We start from the raw sequence: 20,894 nt of genomic DNA, 5'->3' as shown, positions 1-20,894 counted from the left end.
TTTATGGATTCCTTTATTGCATATCAAACGTCTTATCTCTTTTCTTGTATACATTTTCAGTGCCTCCAAGTGTGGAAGTAGATGTAAAATTAATTGAAGGCCTTGTTGTAAAAGCTGGAACCACTGTACGCCTTCCTGCAATCATGAGAGGAATTCCAGTTCCAGCTGCTAAATGGGTAACTGATAATGCTGAAATTAAATCAGAAGGAAACTACTCCATTGTTACTGACAATTACTCAACCGTGCTTACCATCAAAGATTGCACAAGAAAGGATACAGGAGAATATTTGCTTACAGTTTCAAACATAGCTGGGAGCAAGACTGTGGCCCTACATCTTACAGTTTTGGATGTTCCTGGTCCTCCAACAGCACCACTCAATATACTTGAAGTAACACCGGAGCATATGGTTATCTCCTGGCGACCTCCAAGGGATGATGGGGGCAGTCCAATCATGAACTACATAGTTGAGAAACGAGAAAGCAAGAAAGAAACCTGGGGTATTGTCAGTTCTGGAAGCACTAGCATAAAGGCTAAGATTCCACGTCTCCAAAAGGGATCTGAGTATATCTTCCGGGTCCAAGCAGAGAATAAAATTGGAATTGGAAAGCCACTTGAATCCAAACCTACGATTGCAAAACATATGTTTGATCCGCCATCACCTCCTGGGAAACCAGTTGCATTTGACGTTACCGAAAATGCTGTAACAGTTTCTTGGACAATACCAAAATCCGATGGTGGTAGCCCAATAAGTGGATACATCTTAGAACGTAGAGAAGTATCAGGTAAATGGGTACGTGTGAACAAATCTCCTGTGCTTGATCTGAAATTCAGAGCTACTGGTCTATTTGAAGGCAACACATATGAATTCAGAGTTTTTGCTGAAAATATTGCTGGCTTAAGTAAACCATCACCTGTTTCTGATCCAATCAGAGCATCACGCCCTATTACACCACCTGGCCCTCCAATTAATCCTAAACTTAAAGACAAGAGCAGAGAAACAGCTGATTTAGTCTGGACAAAGCCAACAAGGGATGGTGGAAGCCCAATTTTGGGATACGTTGTAGAATGCCAGAAGTCAGGAACTGCTCAGTGGAATAGGATTAATAAGGATGAGCTCATCAGACAATGTGCATTCAGAGTTCCTGGTTTAATTGAAGGAAATGAATACAGATTCCGTATTAAAGCTGCTAATATTGTTGGAGAAGGTGAACCAAGAGAATTACCAGAATCTGTTATTGCCAAGGACATCCTTAATCCTCCAGAAGTAGAACTTGATGCAACTTGTCGTGACTTGGTTACTGTTAGAGTGGGTCAAACAATTCACCTTTCTGCAAGAGTAAAAGGGAGACCAGATCCAGACATTACATGGTCTAAGGATAGTAGAGCATTTGCTAAAGAAGCAAGAATTGAAATGATTCAAGACTTTCCACATGTTGAAATGAACATAAAAGGTGCCACCCGAGCAGATCATGGCAAATACACGATTACAGCTAAGAATAACAGTGGCCAAGCTCAAGCAGCCGTTCTGGTTAATGTGCTTGACAGGCCTGGTCCGTGCAAGAACCTGAAGACAAGTTATGTTACCAAAGACTCTTGCATGGTAGCCTGGGAGAATCCAGATGATAATGGTGGTTCAGAAATTACAAATTATATTGTAGAATGTCGAGAACCAAGTCAGAGAGGATGGTCAATAATCTCTTCAGATCTTACAAAACGTCTCATCAAAGCATCGCTCATAGAAAATCATGAATATTTCTTCCGGGTCTGTGCTGAAAATAAAGTTGGCCCAGGCCAGGTCATTGAGACTAAAACACCAATACTTGCCATTAATCCAGTGGAAAAGCCAAGCGAGCCACAAAACTTCCGTATTGAAGACATTGGAAAAACATTTGTTCTTCTTAAATGGAACAAACCAGACTATGATGGTGGTAGCCCTAATATAACCTATCATCTTGAGAGAAAACTTAAAGATGGTGATGAATGGGAACGAGTCCACAAAGGCAGTATTAAAGAAAGAGTATTTATGGTAGACAAGTGCATTGAAAATCAAACCTATCAGTTTAGAGTTCAGGCCAAGAATGAAGGCGGGGAAAGTAACTGGGTAAAGACAGACGAAGTTGTTGTTAAAGAAGAAATACAGAAACCTGTACTTGATTTGAAGTTGGCTGGAGTGCTTGTTGTAAAAGCAGGCGAATCAATTAGACTTGAAGCTGGAGTTAGAGGGAAGCCACAACCAGAAGTTGTGTGGGCAAAGGACAAAGATGCTGCAGACTTGACTAAATCTCCTAGAGTTAAGATTGAAACAACAGCTGATGCCTCGAAATTTCTTCTTACAAAATCAAAACGTTCTGACACTGGTAAATATGTTATTACTGCAACAAACCCAGCAGGTGCTTTTACTGCATATGCTCTTGTGAGTGTTCTGGATGCACCTGGAGCAGTAAGAAGCCTGAAAGTTTCTGACATCTCAAGTGACAGATGCAAAGTTAGTTGGGAGCCACCAGAGGACGATGGCGGATGTGAAATACAAAACTACATTTTAGAAAAGTGTGAGACCAGGCGTATGGTCTGGTCTACATATTCAGCCTCTTTATTAATGCCACAAGCACATGTCACACGTCTTGTTGAAGGAAACGAGTATATCTTTAGAGTACGTGCAGAGAATAAGATGGGTGCTGGACCGGCAACGGAGACAAAGCCAATTATTGCTAGAACAAAGTATAACAGACCCGGTCCTCCTGATGCTCCAGAAATTACTAAGGTGAGCAAAGAGGAAATGACTGTTGTATGGAATGCACCAGAATATGATGGTGGGAAATCAATCACAGGATATATCCTAGAAAAGAAAGAAAAACTGTCTTTAAGATGGGTTGCTGTAACGAAGAGCCCGATCCCAGAAAGAAGAATGAAAGTTGGAAACCTGATCCCAGGTCATGAATATCAGTTCCGTGTCAAAGCTGAAAATGAAATTGGGCTGGGCGATCCAAGCTTGCCATCAAGACCAGTTGTGGCTAAAGACCCAATAGGTAATGTATGGAAGGATTGATGTTTGTAATTCTGTTAAATCAACGCTATATTTAAATGATTTCAGCTATTTGTTTCGATGTCAGCACCTGTATCTTTTATTATTTGCAGAGCCACCTGGTCCTCCAACTAATCTGAAGGTTGCTGATAGTACGAAGACTTCTATTACTCTTGGATGGGGAAAACCAGTTTATGATGGAGGTGCTCCAATAATTGGCTATGTTGTGGAAATGAGACCCAAAGGTGCAAGCGCAGCTCCTGATGAAGGATGGAAAAGATGTAATGTGGCTGCACAAATAGTCCATACCCAGTTTACTGTCACCAGCCTTGATGAAAAACAAGAATACGAGTTTAGGGTTTCTGCTCAAAACCAAATTGGAGTTGGTCGACCTGCAGAGTTGAAAGAAGCTGTGTCTCCAAAGGAAATACTTGGTAAATGTCCAGTCTGTCTCTACGTGTTCAAAAAATGTACTCTTTTAGAATTAAAAATGGTGTTATTTAGTATGCCTTTTGCAGTAGAAACGTGGCCTGTGGGCAATAGACTGATCTACAATTAAAAGACAGTTTAAAGTGTAGACTAATGTACCTAAATAAAAAGATGCATCACAGATACAAAAATATATTTATAAATATACAGTAAAAGTGTGTGGTGTGAGTTACAAAAGGGTTACAGTATAAAATAGGGCACTCAAGGAAAAGAAGACCAAGGTAGATAAAGAAATAAGAGAAAAAAAGAAGTGTGTGAGAGAGCAGGCTAGAAACAGCTCACTGTTATCGTTTAGAGGGGGTGTTGCAAGTAAAGCACTAGGGAAGAAGGGAAGGATGATGAAGAAGGAAATATAGCTTTCAGCTTTGCAGGGAGAATGCTGGCCTTTCAAGACTTTCAACCTCCTAGTCAAATAAAAAGTTGTTCTTGTAAGTTCCTAATAAAAAAACCCTTCTAGATCAATCTAGCTTAAAAAGTAAGCCTTTGAAATATTCGTAAGATTCGGGTTGATGTTATCAAATAGTTTACAGTGGTGACAAAGCGAGTTGCTGTATGCAGAACTGGAGGCAGACATAATCAAGACTTGAGAGTAGAAGGGACTATGCTATGGTTTTGAGGTTGCATTCATTGATTCACTGGGTTATCCCCTGCAGCAGTGTCCATTGAAATCAGGTACTATTAGCTATACTGTTAATGTGGGCAATGAGGTCAATTATTTTGCCAAAGCGATGCCTAATGATATTGAGGTCTCACTGATCACAGGATTACAAACAGGAATGCTACATGAAATAATCCAGAATTGCACTTGAGTTTTGGAGTTTACCGCAGAAATTACAAGCAGTGAGTTTTTTCAATTAGTTACATTTCAAATGTTTTAATATTCTAAACTTTCATTTTCTTCCATTGTACAGAACCACCTGAAATTGATCTGGATGCAAGCATGAGAAAACTAGTCACAGTGAGAGCTGGATGTCCCATCAGATTGTTTGCCATTGTCCGAGGGCGACCTGCACCCAAAGTTACCTGGAGGAGAATGGGCATTGATAATGTGGTCAGAAAAGGACAAGTTGATCTGGTTGATACTATGGCTTTCCTTGTTATCCCCAATTCTACTCGTGATGACTCTGGGAAATATTCCTTAACACTAATCAATGCAGCAGGAGAAAAAGCAGTGTTTGTAAACGTGAGAGTCCTTGGTGAGTAGCCGCACATCATCTGTAAGAGCAGTTGACCATTATAAATGATCTGCTTTTTTAACTTTGTTTTTTCATATTTACAGACACACCTGGCCCTGTGGCGGATTTTGGTGTCGCTGATGTCACAAAAATGTCTTGTCAAATTTCTTGGTCACCTCCTGAAAATGATGGCGGTAGTCCAGTAACACACTATATTTTAGAGAAACGTGAAGTAGATCGGAAGACCTGGGCTACGGTCATTGCTGATATAAAGAAACTCAGCTTCAAGGTGGCTAATCTTGTACCTGGAACAGAATATTTCTTTAGAATAACTCCTGTGAATGAGTATGGCTCTGGTGTTCCAAGAGAGACTCCAAAGCCACTTCTGGCAACAGATCCTATCAGTAAGTATTGCCATAGATATTTTCTTTTTATTTGTTATTGGTAATAAATTAACGGAGACAAGTCTAATCAGACTGAGACTGAAAGGATTGCATTTAACAGTGACTATAGGAAGAGAAGCAAGATGATTATGTCAGTGTATTTAAATACTATTTTTAATGTATCCGTTTTTTCACAATTCAACTATTCACGTGGTATACTGACCAAAACTCGATTTTGCTTCATCCTCTCTCAGTCAAATACCCTGTGCAGGCATTATAACTGAATGTGCTCCCTTGCCCAAGAGTCACTCTTTCAACCTACATTGACCCTCAAACATAACAAACACACACATGAGCAGGGGGCAAGGGACTGTAATATTTGACAAAGGCATGTACCTTTCCACACGAGAGAGTATGCAGCTGAAACACGTCAGGTCATTCCATTGACATTCTTTGTCGTTTGCCTCTCAACCATCCTTCGCACAAGTAAGCAAAACAAAGCATGGCAACTAAGGTATGCGTCATGCACAACAGGGCATAGCAGGCAATCTAGTCTGGGACCATATACTACTTTGTAACAACCAATGGACATTATTTTCCCGCTGTCATCCTTGATAGACCTTTAACTTGACAATCAGTTCCTGGACATGACCTTTAAAGAATCAGCTTGCAAAGAGTAATGCCAATTTGAAAAACTATTTACAGCCACTAGATACCACTAACATTAGTTCTTGAACTATTTGGTACTTGTATAGGTGACCTTTTCGTTGCATTCAGGTAGTTCAAATCCTGAACTCATTGGAATAAAAGCAGACAAAAAGCAAAGAATGGAAATGCTCAAATGAATCTCAACACCTGGCAGTTTCTCTGTGAGATGTTTTCTCGTTGTGACATCTGAGTCAGAGACCAAAATTATGAGAATCAGTATTTTCATGCCATGAAACATACAATTCAGTGCCACGTCCCCATGGTTTGACCAGTGAAAGTCTTTCATGCCTGGAATATGTTTGTTGCCTTTAACATAAAGATTTCTAGTAGACAGTGCGTTTTGCAGAAATCAATTTGATTAGTAAAGCCAACAGCAGAGGCCATTTTGAGCTGGGCTGCTGTCAAATCAAATGCGAGTTTCTACAGCGGAAAACAAACTTTCATGATCATCTTAAATAAAATGTATAATGTATGGTCAGTGAACCCAGTACTTTACAGCAGGCAGAGCAATGAACCAGCAAAATAAAAACGTAACAAATATTACAGTTTGAGATTCTTGCTGGGGGCAGTACATCTGTGTACACTAATCTCGGGTTCAGTTACATTAAGGAATTAGGTTTGCAGGTCACTGAGCCACATCACTTTAATAACTGCTTAATTTACCCTTTACTTTTACCATGAAAATCTGAGCCCACCGTAATTTATTAAAATATATGATATGGAAAACATGTTGAATTATCCAAAGCATTACCTAATTAATGAATGCAACATGAAAATAAATGCGAATGAATGTGCCAGTCTAAATTTTCTGTTATTCTCCTAAAGGTGAACCTGACCCACCTAAATCCCTTGATGTTACGGAGATCACAAGGAACACTGCCACTTTAGCTTGGTTGCCACCACTCAGAGATGGAGGATCCAAAATTGATGGATATGTGATTGGCTTTAAAGAAGAAGCTGCCCCGGAAGACAAGTGGATCCAATATTCTGTTGTAAAAGATCTGAATATTGTGGTAGTTGGACTCAAAGAAGGTGTGAAATACAAATTCAGAGTAGCCGCGAGAAATGCCGTGGGTCTGAGCTTGCCAAGAGAAACTGAAGGGGTCTTTGAAATCAAAGAGCAATTGAGTAAGTGCAGAGAAAGTACTGTTCTATTCCATTCAGGCAGTGATATCACATGTTTAATTATGTTCTTCTGCAACTGTTTACCAAAAAAGTACATTAACGTTTTTAAATGTGTTTTTAGTGCCACCGAAAATATTAATGCCTGAACAAATCAGCATTAAAGCTGGGCTAAAACTCAGAATTGAAGCTCATATATATGGAAAGCCGGCACCTGCTACCAAATGGATAAGAGCAGATGAGGAAGTGATGGTTTCAAGCCGCCTAGCTGTGCACAAGTCACCAAATTCCTCCGTTCTAATCATGAAGGATGTGACTCGGAAAGACAGTGGATACTACACACTGAACGCAGAAAACAGTTCTGGACAAACCTCACAACGAATCAGAGTTGTTGTTATGGGTGAGTGAAGTCTTTATATAATTCTACTTTGCAACAAATATTCTATCGGTAATTAGGCTAATAGATTCATATTACATTTCAACAGATATCCCAGGTCCACCAGAACCTCCTTTTGACATTACGGAAATTGATGCTGACGCTTGTACTCTATCATGGCACTTACCCCTTGAAGATGGTGGAAGTAACATCACCAATTATGTGGTCGAAAAATGTGATGTAAGCCGAGGAGACTGGGTCACTGCTGTATCTTCAGTAACAAAAACAAGCTGCAGAGTTGGAAAACTGATACCTGGACAAGAATACATATTCCGTGTTCGAGCAGAAAACCGCTTTGGCATCTCGGAACCTCTACCATCTGGCAGAATGGTGGCCAAGTTCCCATTTGGTAAGTTACTATTTGGTAATTGCATGACTTTGTACATAACTTGCAGCAGGCCTAGACTGGCAGTAGCAGGCATCAGGCATTTCCCCAGGAGGCTGGAAGGGTGAGGGCTACTTTTGCAGTGATGGGGGCCGGTTTTGTTACTGAGGGCCGGTTTTGCAGTGGTGCTGCAAAAACAGGGGTGCTTCACACATGCACACCCCTCCTCCCCCGGGGGCTAGTCTGACCAAATTGACAGGGCTGCTTTGGTTTCGAAGCTTAGAACGCACCAGTACTAATCATTTATTTTGATCTGTTTTAGACGTCCCGAGTGAACCAAAGAACGCACATGTTACCAAAGTCAACAAAGACTGCATTTTCGTGGCCTGGGAGAGACCAGACAACGATGGAGGCAGCCCTATTACAGGATACATTATTGAGCGCAAGGAAAGGAACAGCCTGTTGTGGGTGAAGGCTAATGATACCGCTGTCCGCACAACAGAATACCCATGCATTGGGCTAATTGAAGGTCTGGAATATACATTTAGAGTTTCTGCATTGAATAGAGCTGGAGCGAGTAAGCCAAGCAAGCCAACGGAGTTTGTCACAGCAAGAACACCTGTTGGTAAGTACAATCTTTCAGTAGTCGAGTTTGGTATGAAAAACATGTGCTTTTTTCCTTAGTCACCAATGTGATGACTATTTGTAATTTGCTTGGTGAACACGTAGCTAAACACAGTCTCAAAGAGATGACAATTGAAGTGTGGGTAAGTTGTTTGGTGTCATCAGGGTTGACATCAAACAACTTGCTATTATATAAAAGGAACGCACAGCAGGAATATGCTTTTAAACTTAACATACCAACCACAATACCTAAAATATTGCATGGACTCTGATCTTTTCCCCACACCTCCACAGTTTAAGGTTCTTTGTATGTTCTAAACCTTCAAACAGTTTGTCATAAATTAGCTCACCATAACCCAATACCTCAGTAGCCATGCTTCGAGCTTTCTCCCATTTGCCTCTTTTGGATGAGCAGTATTAATGGAATTGTAAATTCTAGTACCCCATAGAACAGGAATAACTTCTCATCTCCTATCCAAATTAAAACCACTCACCGTTACCCCCAAAAGAAGCTGGTCCTATAGACACATGCATCTTCACTCCAGGAACATGTATAATTCACAAGGAAATAGAAAGGACATGTGTAAGTAACCTTCATATGTTCATATTTAAGATAATAATCAGTCCTAGAAAGAAAGATACAGAATTCTCTCAAGGACTAAGCTTTTTACAGCAGTACTGATAGTTCTTTGACACACACACACAATTATAGCAGTGGTAGACATGTTGCTTTAAACATTGAACACTTCTGTTTGGAGGCATTACAACGGAGACTTAAGAATTATGAGATATTAATGCATAGTTGATGTTACATACAATTTCATGTCTTAGGCCTGCATTACAAGTGGCCTGGGAAAATAGCCAGTATTTCTCAACCTCCCAGAGTTACCGATGCAGGGCTCACCAATAAATCCAGTGGCAGGAAACGTTCATTACCTTAATGGGGAAATCCTTAAGTCCAGTTCCAATTACCCTAGTAATTTATAACTTTGTGGTAGAAATCAGCAGATGAAAATAAACAAATCTGTGGTTCTCCACTGGATCTCATAATTCCACTGGAGCTCTTAAGTCTTTACTGCCCCAAGGGTATTAAATGGCCATTCATATTAAGATCTTTAATCTAGTTAATTGTATCCCATTGAGTACAGTACTGTTAATGACATTGGTATGGTAGTGGGAAGATTTTGTTTTATTTTAAATCATCAGCCTAAGCGTTGAAGCAGCTTCAGGCTCAGTTACATATTGTTTCACAATTGTAATTGATTTATATAGGCCATTCATAAAAAATGAAAACAAAAATAATATAACCTATCCTTTATAACTGGTGCAAAAAATATGTTTAAATGTGATAATAATTAGATCTGTTATGGATTGTATTTTCATTTAATGCAAGCAGCAGACTTTGTCTCCTGTCTATTCATATAATTATAGTCTTGATTTGTTCACAGCAGTATTGGTATTTTACAAAGTATAGTTTCCATGGTGTAACATTAACATATTTTTTACAGATCCTCCTGGCAAGCCAGAAGCTCTTGAAATGACTAAGAACTCTGTGTCACTGGTCTGGACCCGGCCAAAACATGATGGTGGAAGTAAAATAGTAGGCTACCTCGTTGAATCCTGCAAACTGCCAGGTACGAAATGGGTCCAATGCAACACCACTTATCATCAAATACCCAGTGAAGAGTACACTGCAACTGGATTAGAAGAAAATGCACAATACCAATTTAGAGCTATTGCCAAGACAGCCATCAATATTAGCAGGCCATCTGAGCCATCTGATCCAATGACCATTCAAGCTGAAAATGGTAAGGCTACTTTACCACATTTGTATTGGCAAAGTTATAAAGTTATCAGTGAGTTGGTAGTCATACCTGAACCCAATGTGTAATTTCTCAAATACATTTTTCTTTCAGTTCCTCCCAAAATTGACCTGAGTGTAGCTATGAAATCTCTGATTACTGTGAAAGCTGGCTCAAATGTTTGCCTTGAAGCACAAGTGTTTGGAAAACCACAACCAACAACTGTTTGGAAGAAAGAAGGGGAAGTTATAAAGCCAGCTGAAGGCATTAAAATCACCACCAAAAGGCATTTATGCACTTTGGACCTGTTCAGTGTCAATAGGAAAGAGACAGGAGAATACACAATTAATGCTGAAAATTCAAGCGGAACTAAATCAGCAACAATTAAACTGAAAGTGCTTGGTAGGTTACTAGATCTTAACAACTAGGTTCTTGTGTTAATTTCAACTAACTGTAAGTTGAAAATATAATTTTTGTCTTTATTTTAGATAAACCTGGCCCTCCTGCATCAGTGAAAATCAACAATATATACACTGACCGTGCAATGCTCAGTTGGGAGCCCCCTCTTGAGGATGGGGGAGCAGAAATAACAAACTACATCATTGACAAACGTGAAACCAGCAGGCCTAACTGGGCTCAAGTCACAGCAAACTGTCGAATTACAAATTGCACCGTGGAGAAGTTGATAGAGGGACATGAATATCAATTCCGCATATGTGCTGAAAACAAATATGGAGTTGGAGATCCTATTTTGACCGAGTCAGTCATTGCAAAGAATCCATATGGTAAGAAAGGACTGAATAGTTGCTTTTACTTTTCTATTTTCTGTATATTATGTAACGGAACCCAACATTATATTTCTATTACCTTAACAGATGTTCCAGGACGTTGTGATCCACCCATAATAAGTAATGCCACAAAAGATCACATGACAGTAAGTTGGAAACCCCCAGCAGATGATGGTGGCTCACCAATCACCGGATATATGCTTGAAAAGCGGGAAACCAAGTCTTTTACCTGGAATAAAGTTAACAGGAAGCCTGTCATAGAAAGAACAGTGAAAGCTGGAGGACTCCAAGAAGGAACTGAATACGAATTCAGGGTGATAGCCCTCAACAAAGCTGGACCAGGCAAGCCAAGTGACGCTTCAAAGGCAGCCATTGCAATTGATCCTCAATGTAAGTATACATCAAAAAATCTTAATGTGGTCATGGTTATGTACCTTTGAGAATTTCTATCTTCTCATTCTCATTATTTTAACATTTAGATCCACCAGGACCACCAGCCTTCCCTAAAGTGATTGACACTACTCGCTCTACCATTAGTCTGTCTTGGAGCAAACCAGCTTATGATGGAGGAAGCCCAATTTTGGGTTACCTGGTTGAAGTAAAAAGAGCTGACACTGATCACTGGGTCCGCTGCAATGTACCCAAGAATCTTCAGAATACCAACTATGTTATGACTGGTCTAATGGAGGACACAGAATATCAGTTCCGTGTTTCTGCAGTTAATAAAATTGGATACAGTGAACCAAGTGAAGTTCCTGAGAAACACACTGCCAAAGATATCTTGAGTAAGTTTGTATGTGCAAACAAATCTGTAATATAGTAGGATATAGTTAAAGATCTACTTCTAATGATTTCATTTTCTGTTCAAATAGTTCCGCCTGAAGGAGAACTGGATGCTGAATTGAGGAAAGCCCTTGTGTTACGGGCTGGCGTAACTCTGAGGATTTATGTACCCGTGAGAGGACGGCCAGCACCCAAGATTACTTGGTCTAAACTTAATGCAAACATTAAGGAACGGCAAGGGCTTGACATCAAGTCAACTGACTTTGACACCTTTGTACGCTGTGAAAATGTCAACAAATATGATGCTGGCAAATATATCCTCACCCTGGAGAATAGTTGTGGCATAAAGACGTACACAATTGTTGTGAAAGTCCTAGGTGAGTCTTGTACAGATGTTTTGTAAAATACACACATGTAAAGTCCCTTTTACTACAACACTTGTCTATTTGTTTATTTAATGCAGATACTCCTGGTCCACCAGTTAACCTTATGATCAAAGAAACCTCTAAGGATTCAGCTTCCATTTCATGGGATCCTCCACTTATTGATGGTGGCAGCCCTATAAAGAACTATATTGTTGAAAAACGTGATGCAGAGAGAAAGTCATGGTCCACAGTAACAACTGATTGCCCTAAAACTGGTTACCGAATTAGTAATCTGGAGGAAGGAAAGTCATACTTTTTCAGAGTATTAGCTGAAAATGAATATGGAATTGGTGATCCTTGTGAAACACATGATGCTGTCAAGGCTTCTGGTAAGACATATGTTAGTTCCTGTGCCACTAAGTTTTAGACATCTTGTCATAATCCTTGGAGACGTCAACTTGATATATCATTTTCTTGTCTTTAGAAAAACCTGGGCCAGTTATTGACCTGAAAGCCTTAGCTGTGTCAAAGTCTTCTTGTAATATTGGGTGGAAAAAACCCATCAGTGATGGAGGAAGTCGTATTACAGCATACAGTGTTGAACATTTGATTGGCGAAGATAAATGGAAAGAAGTAATGAAATCAAAGAATCTACAGTATGCCATGAAAGACTTGCAGTTAGGCAAGGAGTACTCCTTCAAAGTAATAGCGCACAACGACTCTGGACAAAGTTCACCATGTGAACTTACAATTGTGGCCAAGGATGATGTGGGTATGTATATGATGCAAGTGAAAGCTGGGTTTGCAGCTAATCTGTATAGATTATTTATTTGTATTCAAAATAAACATAACTTTAATTAATATTACAGTGGCACCAGATATGGATTTGAGAGATCTGCCCGACTTATGCTATTTGGCGAAGGAAGGAAGCAGCTTCAGACTTAAAATCCCAATCAAAGGAAAGCCAGCTCCATCTGTTACATGGAAGAAAGGTGAAGATCAAGCAATAACAGACAGTGGCAGAGTAACATTCGAGTCCAGTGCAATTAACACAACTCTGATAGTTCGTGAATGCCAAAAGAGTGATGCTGCGAAGTACACCATCACCCTCAAGAATGCTGCTGGAGTTAAGGAATCAAATATATTTGTTAAAGTTGTGGGAAAGCCAGGCATTCCAAGTGGCCCAGTGAAGTTTGATGAAGTCACAGCAGATGCTATAACCCTGATCTGGGGTCCACCAAAAGATGATGGTGGTTCAGAGATCACCAACTACATCCTGGAAAAGAGGGATTCTACCACCAACAAGTGGGTCACATGTGCTTCAGCTGTCCAGAAAACAACATTTAGGGTCACGCGACTCCATGAAGGAAATGAGTATATTTTCAGAGTCAGCGCTGAAAATAAATATGGAGTTGGCGAAGGTCTTAAATCAGACCCGATAGTGGCAAGACATCCATTTGGTAAGTTATAATAAAATGCTGAACCTAATATCAGAGGTATTCATCTATTTGCTTCTTCATGATGCAAATTTCATTTGTTTTCCAGATGTACCGGATGCTCCACCTCCTCCAAGTATTCTTGCAGTCAGGCATGACTCTGTATCTTTAGCTTGGAACGATCCAAGGAAAACAGGTGGCTCACCAATCACAGGTATGTATTTTGAGAATTGTTATCAATTCCTATTTTAATAGTTTAGCATTTCGATTAGATTCTCTTGCTTATTCTGTCTATGTATAGGACAGTTAAACTGTGAAAACCTAGCAGAAATGTCAGTGTTTTTTTCTTTCCTGAGCTAAGCTATGGAGACCCTAACATAGATCTTTGTCTATTAGGGTCAACTTAACACTTGCTTATTGCCAAAGCCTGGTTCTAGTTTTTATGATTAGATGATCAGATCTTACTTTATTTATGTCATTTAAAAGTTCTAATCCTGGCAAGACAATTTACAGTTTGAGTGCCATGCCACTAAACAGTTACTCATGTTGTGTCCCAAAGGCCCTAATGTACTAAGAAACAGGCCACAAAACGTGGCTGCAAATTCTACAGCGACTTTTAGTGACCTGTCTCTGATTTTGCACATCAGAAAATATCCAGTCAGAAGGGACTGCAAAACGATCTCCCAAATTAATATTAATTGGGACGGTAACTACTTGTGACATCTTTGTGATAGGCTATAGACTACGGGATGGTGGCCTGCCAGCAACAGCAGACTCCATCCCCATGTTTGCATTCTCAAACATAAAATTTGGTTTTAAAAATCAATCCATGTTCCTTGAAGGAATCAAAGCTGCTTAAAAAAATGATTTCCATTTGGGAATACATCAGATGGAACAGACCTGGGGTCTGCAGGATGTCTACCAACTCCATGCCCCCTAGGTCACCCAACACGATTCACAAAGGCACCTTCCCCTTTGTCAGTCAGTTACCACATCCCTTGAAGTGTTGGTAACTGACAAATAGTTTACAATCACAATTGTAGTCTCACAGCAGTGATACATTCTGTTGTATTTAGAATGTGGAGGGGGTATTGCTTTCAAATTGCTCCTAATTGCAAATCAGTATTTATCGCAAAATCCATTTGGAAGTCGAAAGGCATTAGTATATTAAAGATAACAATTTTGAATATCAACCCATGTGATTTTGAAAATCACCTGGCTTACAAATGCAAAAGTATTTATTATAAAAGGCCATTAGAGAGAAGATCAGGACTGCATAAATAGGGAATGGTCATATATAATAGATTAGGTAGGGATACTCCAAGGCTTCATTTCACTATGTTGAAACCCACTACACCATGAGTAATTATATTGGAGGCTCTATATCCTCCTGTGGGCGACCTCCAAAGACCCCATTCGAGTCAGTTTAGTTATACTTAACCTTTTCTGTAATAAGCAACCCTTACTCTTAACGTATTTACCCTTACCTTATTTTCAATGTACTGTTCCATGATTTTGTGCCTATGAGGGAGTGACCCTAAATACAGTTCATTTGATGTAGTGGAGGTGCACCTTCTCAAATACATGGAGCAGGACAGCAGTGAAGTCAGCAAAAAAATGTCAGGGGGTTGTCGGTGGAGCCAGATGATGTCACAATTAACTTATGGTTTTAAAACAGGAGAGAGCAGGCCTTTAAGGCTGCCGAACATATGTCCTAAAGGAAAATCAGTGCAAGGAACAATTTGAAAAAATCTGCTATATTCAAAGGAAAATACATTTGTAACAAGTTTCTTATTATCTGCACACTGTGGATATCACTTGGACAAAATCAGAGTTAAAAAAACAGCTTCGAAGAGAAAAAAGGCGAAAGAACTAAGTTGTAATTTGAGACAAAAAGAAAGAACCAAAGTATTGCTATTGTTTAAAACAGTCACAGCTGATATTCGTAAATGTTGAGTCATCAAATATTCAGCATTTTTGTCACTCCTCTATTTTATGCACCTGAAAAACAATTCTAAATAACTGAGATGGAACATTAGTTACAAGGGCATATGTGGTATCTTTTCCGTAATCAGACCAACCATTTCCAATATTATTGTTCTTACTGATAATTGATAAACAATATTTACTGAAAATTGGTTTAACATATTTAACACAATACTAAATACCCCAAAAATGTTGTCATTTTCACAAAAATAAATAACTTTCAATTCCCTAATTATCACGATTACTTCCCACCATTTCCCTTTAAATCTTGAACTACACATTTTTGATAGCACACTTATGATTCCAATGTTGTTTGCTTAGTAAATTAGCAATGGCTCATCTCGCATTAGTCTAGCGAATGATGATCTATTATAGGGATAAGTCAAATGTCGCAAAATGTAATTTTCCGACAGAGAGCATAAGCTAAATTCTCTAATCACCACCCTCAACATTGAATGTATAGGGTGTGATGCCTGTTGGGGGTCACTATATTGCAGCCGCGGTCCTTGCAGGTAACAGTGGCGGGGCGGTGGGGCTGGTAAGGGGGGATTTTGAGGGACGATGCAGAGGGAATATTAATTATTTATTTAATTTTCCTTCTGCATTGGCCAGAGAACACCCTTACCCGGTCCCATTGCCCCACCGCTGTTACCTCGACAGACCGCGGCTGCTATATTGCAAGACAAAATATCACATTCATTATTTTGGCTACCACTGCATTATCAAACTAAGTAGGTGGGGAGTTAGGAATACACTTACCTTGACAATGTAGTGGTAAGAAGTAAGTATGTGGTCCTAGCCAATAAAGTAGTTGTGATATTTTTTTCGTGGGACAGTACTGAGCTAACCTCGTTATCTTGACATTCAATCTGCTATGAATATTGCTAGGAATATAATAGAGCAATTCCACACAAAGAGTAACTTATTGATCTGCCAAAAGTGTTACGCAATGATGACTGCTGTATCATTATCTAGGGAATTGCTGCAGCAGGTCTACATATTGTGAAGCATAAATTTAAGATGGCAAATGTATTTTGCATTTACAGGATACCATGTCGAACTGAAAGAAAGAAACAGCCTACTTTGGAAGAGAGCCAACAAGACTCCACTCAGAATGAGGGAATTCAGAGCTACAGGGTTAACTGAAGGACTCGAGTATGAATTCAGAGTCATGGCAATTAATTTGGCAGGAGTAGGTAAACCAAGTCCACCAACACAGCCAATCGTAGCTCTTGATCCCATTGGTGAGTAATAAGCAAAACACATCAGTATTTCCACTTCCTTTGATATGTATCTGTCCAAGTCTAACCAATGTAATTTTTATTCTAGATCCTCCTGGTAAACCCGATGTTATTAATGTAACAAGAAGCTCGGTGACTCTAGTTTGGACGGAACCCAAGTATGATGGTGGACATAAACTGACCGGGTACATCGTTGAAAAACGTGACATACCAGCAAAAACCTGGATGAGAGCTAACCATGTCAATGTTCAAGAATGTGCTTTCACTGTGACAGACCTTATTGAAGGAGGAAAATATGAATTCAGAATTAAGGCCAAGAACACCGCAGGGGCTGTAAGTCCTCCATCAGAGCCTACGGACACCATTGTTTGCAAAGATGAATATGGTATGTACCTTTGTGCTTTACACTGTGGCCACTGATAGACAATGTATTACTGAAATCATTCGGATAAGCTGTGACCAAAAACAATAGTTGCCAGCTGCATGTAAAAGCAATAATTATCATGTTCACTGCTAAAATACTTCCTTTTCGAAGATTCATTGACTTGACACAAGTCTATACAAATGCAAAGTGTAGAAAACGTTTCAAAAATGTTTATTTAGACATTCACAAATAACCAGCAATATGAAAACATAAATATAGAAGATTGGTTGTATTGTATAAAAATGCAAAGACTCTAATACAGGCATAGAAAACATGAACGGGGCTTGGCTTGTTCAGACCTAAATGATTACCATCAAAGGCAACAAATAAACAATTAATTAACTGAGGACATTTTTATGTAAATACTTGGAAAAAAAGAGCTTTTATATTTTAGTACAGTGAGAAGTGGAATACACCAAACTAACAGAGGCAAACATTCAAATAGAAACATCCAGTGTCTATTTTGCACGGAAAAAGAAGCAGACATAAAACTTTGCATTCACTTGGTTTTAACAATGAAACTTGATTCGACCTTTCGCTTTACCTGAAACCTATTAATCTCAGGTTCTAACACATCGGTGTGAGAATTGAACAAACACTTCTGATTATTTAATGGAAGTGGCTTCAGCAAATTATGTAATTTAAAAAACTGATGAAAAATGCACCAGTGTATTTATTCTATGTAATTCGCCCACCAGAAACTCTCGATAGTTTATAAGAAACAGTTCTTCATTAGCATTAAAAATGAGATAGTATTTTTGAGTCCAACTGGAAATCATGAGAATAAAAACAAACAAAAAAATAATGTTGCTGAGTCAGTAACAACACTGCTTAAATATAGGGGTGTGCAAAATGTGCATATTTTTCGTACAAGTAAATGCAGCAAAATTATACATAAAATGCAAATAGGTCATTTCGCATTATAGTTTAGCTTGAAATGCGTCTGCAGGTCAGTTTTTGACTAGAGGGCACATTTAAACAGCCGCTCACGTTTTGTTGTTCTCGTGTGTTTTTGCTAAATTATTAGAGCGAACTTCCCCATTTGTGGTAACATTTTACTGTGAATGGTGTGAATACTGTAAATTTTGTGAAGTGGCATAAGGACATAGTTGAAGGCATGTCACATAACAAGTGTAATGCAAAAGTCCCAAAATTATTTGACTTAAGCCAGCATAATTTACATTTTGCTCAGGGCTACTAAATACCCCTGGTGAGGACATTGCAGCCACTGAAAGATGTATGCAGACAGAAAACTGATACATTAGAATGTCATTTAGATTTCAAAGGAAAGACATTCTTCGGTTTCTGGAAAGTATGGAGTACACTCCACTTTCTCAAAGACCTCTACCATATGGATGTTTTTATGGGAGCAATTTAACCAGTGGATTGTACGCCGTATTTATAATTTAGCCCAGAAGTTGAAGGAATTCCGGTTCCCTCCAAATACTAAATAAGGCTTTTAATACAGAAGTTCTAAATCTGCATGCATGAAATGAATAAGTGCATATCGAATTAGTTCATTAATATTGAAAATAATTTGTTTTTACAGAGGCACCAACTATTGTTATTGACCCAACTGTAAAAGAAGGTTTAACCGTAAAGGCAGGTGAAACCATTGTGATGACTGCTACAAGCATCCTTGGAAAACCACCTCCACAGTCTATGTGGTCTAAAGGAGGAAAAGACTTTAAGCCATCTGATATTGTTCAGATTGATACAACTCCGACATCATCTTCACTTTCTGTGAAATATGCCACTAGGAAAGACTCTGGTGAATACACAATCACTGCTAGCAATCCTTTTGGTACCAAAGAAGAACATGTGCATGTGAAAGTTTTAGATGTACCAGGCCCACCTGGACCAATTGAAGTCAGCAACATTTCCTCTGAAAAAGCTACGCTTACTTGGACCCCACCAACTGAAGATGGTGGATTGCCCATTACATCCTATGTTCTGGAAAAGAGAGAAACTAGCCGACTGTTGTGGACTCCAATTGCTGAAAACATCGATGGTTGCAGATACGTTGTTAGCAAACTTATCCAAGGAAATGAATATATATTCCGTGTTTCTGCTGTCAACCATTATGGAGTTGGAGAACCAGTTCAATCAGACCCCGTAAAGATGGTTGATGGTTTTGGTAAGTTAAACTGGCATAAAAGGTACAATACAATTTCCGAAACTATAACATACAATGTGTTCTATAGCACTTAACTTTCATGTAATGATTTTTACTAGGTCCTCCTGGTGCTCCTGGAAAACCAGAAGTAACAAACGTAACCAAATCTACAGTCACTGTTGCCTGGAAAAGACCCGTTGATGATGGTGGAAGTGAAATTACTGGTTATTATGTGGAACGAAAGGAAAAGAAAGGCTTACGATGGGTCAGAGTAACAAAAAGCTCTGTTTCGGACCTACGATACAAAGCAACAGGACTTGCAGAAGGAAATGAATATGAATTCCGTGTCAGTGCAGAAAATAAAGCAGGCGTTGGACCGCCTAGTGATGCCTCACAACCAGCATTAACCAAGGATGTAACCTGTAAGTATCTTGTTTATTATTCAAAATTCGGAATTCAAATAAACTTTATTTGGGTGAGAATTCACCCATAAAAGTAGCATAAATAAGTACATCAGTTAAAAACAGAACATGAAAAGATAAAATATTGTATGTCATTTTAAGGGAAAGATAACAGCATAGCTCAACAACACGTTTATAGCAGCATAGTACCTCCAGGCTTTACAGTATGTTTTAGGGAGCTGCCTCCATATAGGCAAACCTCTTCATAGGGTAATTTCAAAAGGAGCGTAAATGCATCGATAAAGTGCCTAATATTACAATCATTATTTTTTTTTAAGTGGCAATAAAAACATCCAAGTAATTATTTCATAGTATTTGCAAAAAAAACATAAAATGCATAATTGTTAGACCTGAATTCCATCACAAGCGCAAGCAATAGCAGCTAAGTTTGTCTTAAAACCAAGGAGGAAACACAACAGGTATTTGACAGTATCTGCACTTAGACGGAACAATAGTGAACGTTCCCATAGTCCCCGTTGCAGCCAAAGGTAATTTGTGGGGCAGTTCACTGCTTTCAGAGATTGATATGCCATGCTCTGCGTTTTCCCTTCCATTCTATTAAAACAGCATAATCTCCTCATGATCATAAAGTGCAAGTGTTACCTCTTTTTTGTTAAGACTTGTGCATGTATCTTGATTTGCAAAAGCCCTCTTCAGGCCAATCTTTCTGAGTTCTGTTTTGACATATCTCAACCAGGGGATTCGAAGACCATTATTACAAGAGAGGCAGTCCATTATAATAGCTCTAGATAGGGCTGCCTTCTCATTCCTCCAAATTGACAACCATAGTATAACTGGTCGGGCTATCAAATAATCCCCAAGATAGCGCAAACCCAGCTCTTCGTGACAAATAAAGTAAGAGGTTGAGATCGGGACTGCTATGATCTGGTTGCAGAATCTGTTTTCTTCTCGCTGTAATGCCCCAGACTTTGGTACACAACTTTTACAACACAACTTTTACCACGCAGTGCCTTTACAACGCAACTTTTACAACGCAAACCATTACAACGCATTGTGCTGGGGGGCACTCTAGGATAGGAAATAGGTTTCATTTACTATCCAACACCTTCCCTACTATCCACGGGGACTGGAGTTGGAATAGTAAATTAAACTATTCACTATCCAGCGCCCCAAAGCACTATGCGTTGTAAAGGCATGCGTTGTAAAAACCGCGTTGTAAAGGCATGCGTGGTAAAAGCATGCGTTG

At 39.2% G+C, this 20,894-nt stretch overlaps 1 protein-coding gene across 1 annotated transcript in view; it reads left to right on the top strand.

Annotated features, from left to right (window-relative positions):
• The window catches only part of TTN (titin), a 380,526-nt gene that overhangs the window by 295,814 nt on the left and 63,818 nt on the right, over positions 1–20,894 (top strand). Inside the window, exons 262-283 of the mRNA XM_086956205.1 lie at positions 61–3,027; positions 3,137–3,457; positions 4,424–4,708; positions 4,792–5,091; positions 6,604–6,906; positions 7,025–7,300; positions 7,386–7,685; positions 7,984–8,286; positions 9,794–10,093; positions 10,202–10,489; positions 10,576–10,872; positions 10,963–11,265; positions 11,355–11,660; positions 11,748–12,035; positions 12,122–12,412; positions 12,508–12,795; positions 12,893–13,483; positions 13,569–13,673; positions 16,492–16,689; positions 16,775–17,071; positions 18,660–19,247; positions 19,346–19,648. Of these exons, the coding sequence (XP_086812331.1) occupies positions 61–3,027; positions 3,137–3,457; positions 4,424–4,708; positions 4,792–5,091; positions 6,604–6,906; positions 7,025–7,300; positions 7,386–7,685; positions 7,984–8,286; positions 9,794–10,093; positions 10,202–10,489; positions 10,576–10,872; positions 10,963–11,265; positions 11,355–11,660; positions 11,748–12,035; positions 12,122–12,412; positions 12,508–12,795; positions 12,893–13,483; positions 13,569–13,673; positions 16,492–16,689; positions 16,775–17,071; positions 18,660–19,247; positions 19,346–19,648 (9,498 nt within the window). The remainder of the gene's footprint in view (positions 1–60; positions 3,028–3,136; positions 3,458–4,423; positions 4,709–4,791; positions 5,092–6,603; positions 6,907–7,024; positions 7,301–7,385; positions 7,686–7,983; positions 8,287–9,793; positions 10,094–10,201; positions 10,490–10,575; positions 10,873–10,962; positions 11,266–11,354; positions 11,661–11,747; positions 12,036–12,121; positions 12,413–12,507; positions 12,796–12,892; positions 13,484–13,568; positions 13,674–16,491; positions 16,690–16,774; positions 17,072–18,659; positions 19,248–19,345; positions 19,649–20,894) is intronic.

Source organism: Lissotriton vulgaris, chromosome 2_1, assembly GCF_964263255.1.
Source record: "Lissotriton vulgaris chromosome 2_1, aLisVul1.2, whole genome shotgun sequence".
NCBI lineage: Eukaryota > Metazoa > Chordata > Amphibia > Caudata > Salamandridae > Lissotriton > Lissotriton vulgaris.
Note: the sequence above shows the minus strand (reverse complement) of the source record. Positions and strands in the feature narration are given on the sequence as shown.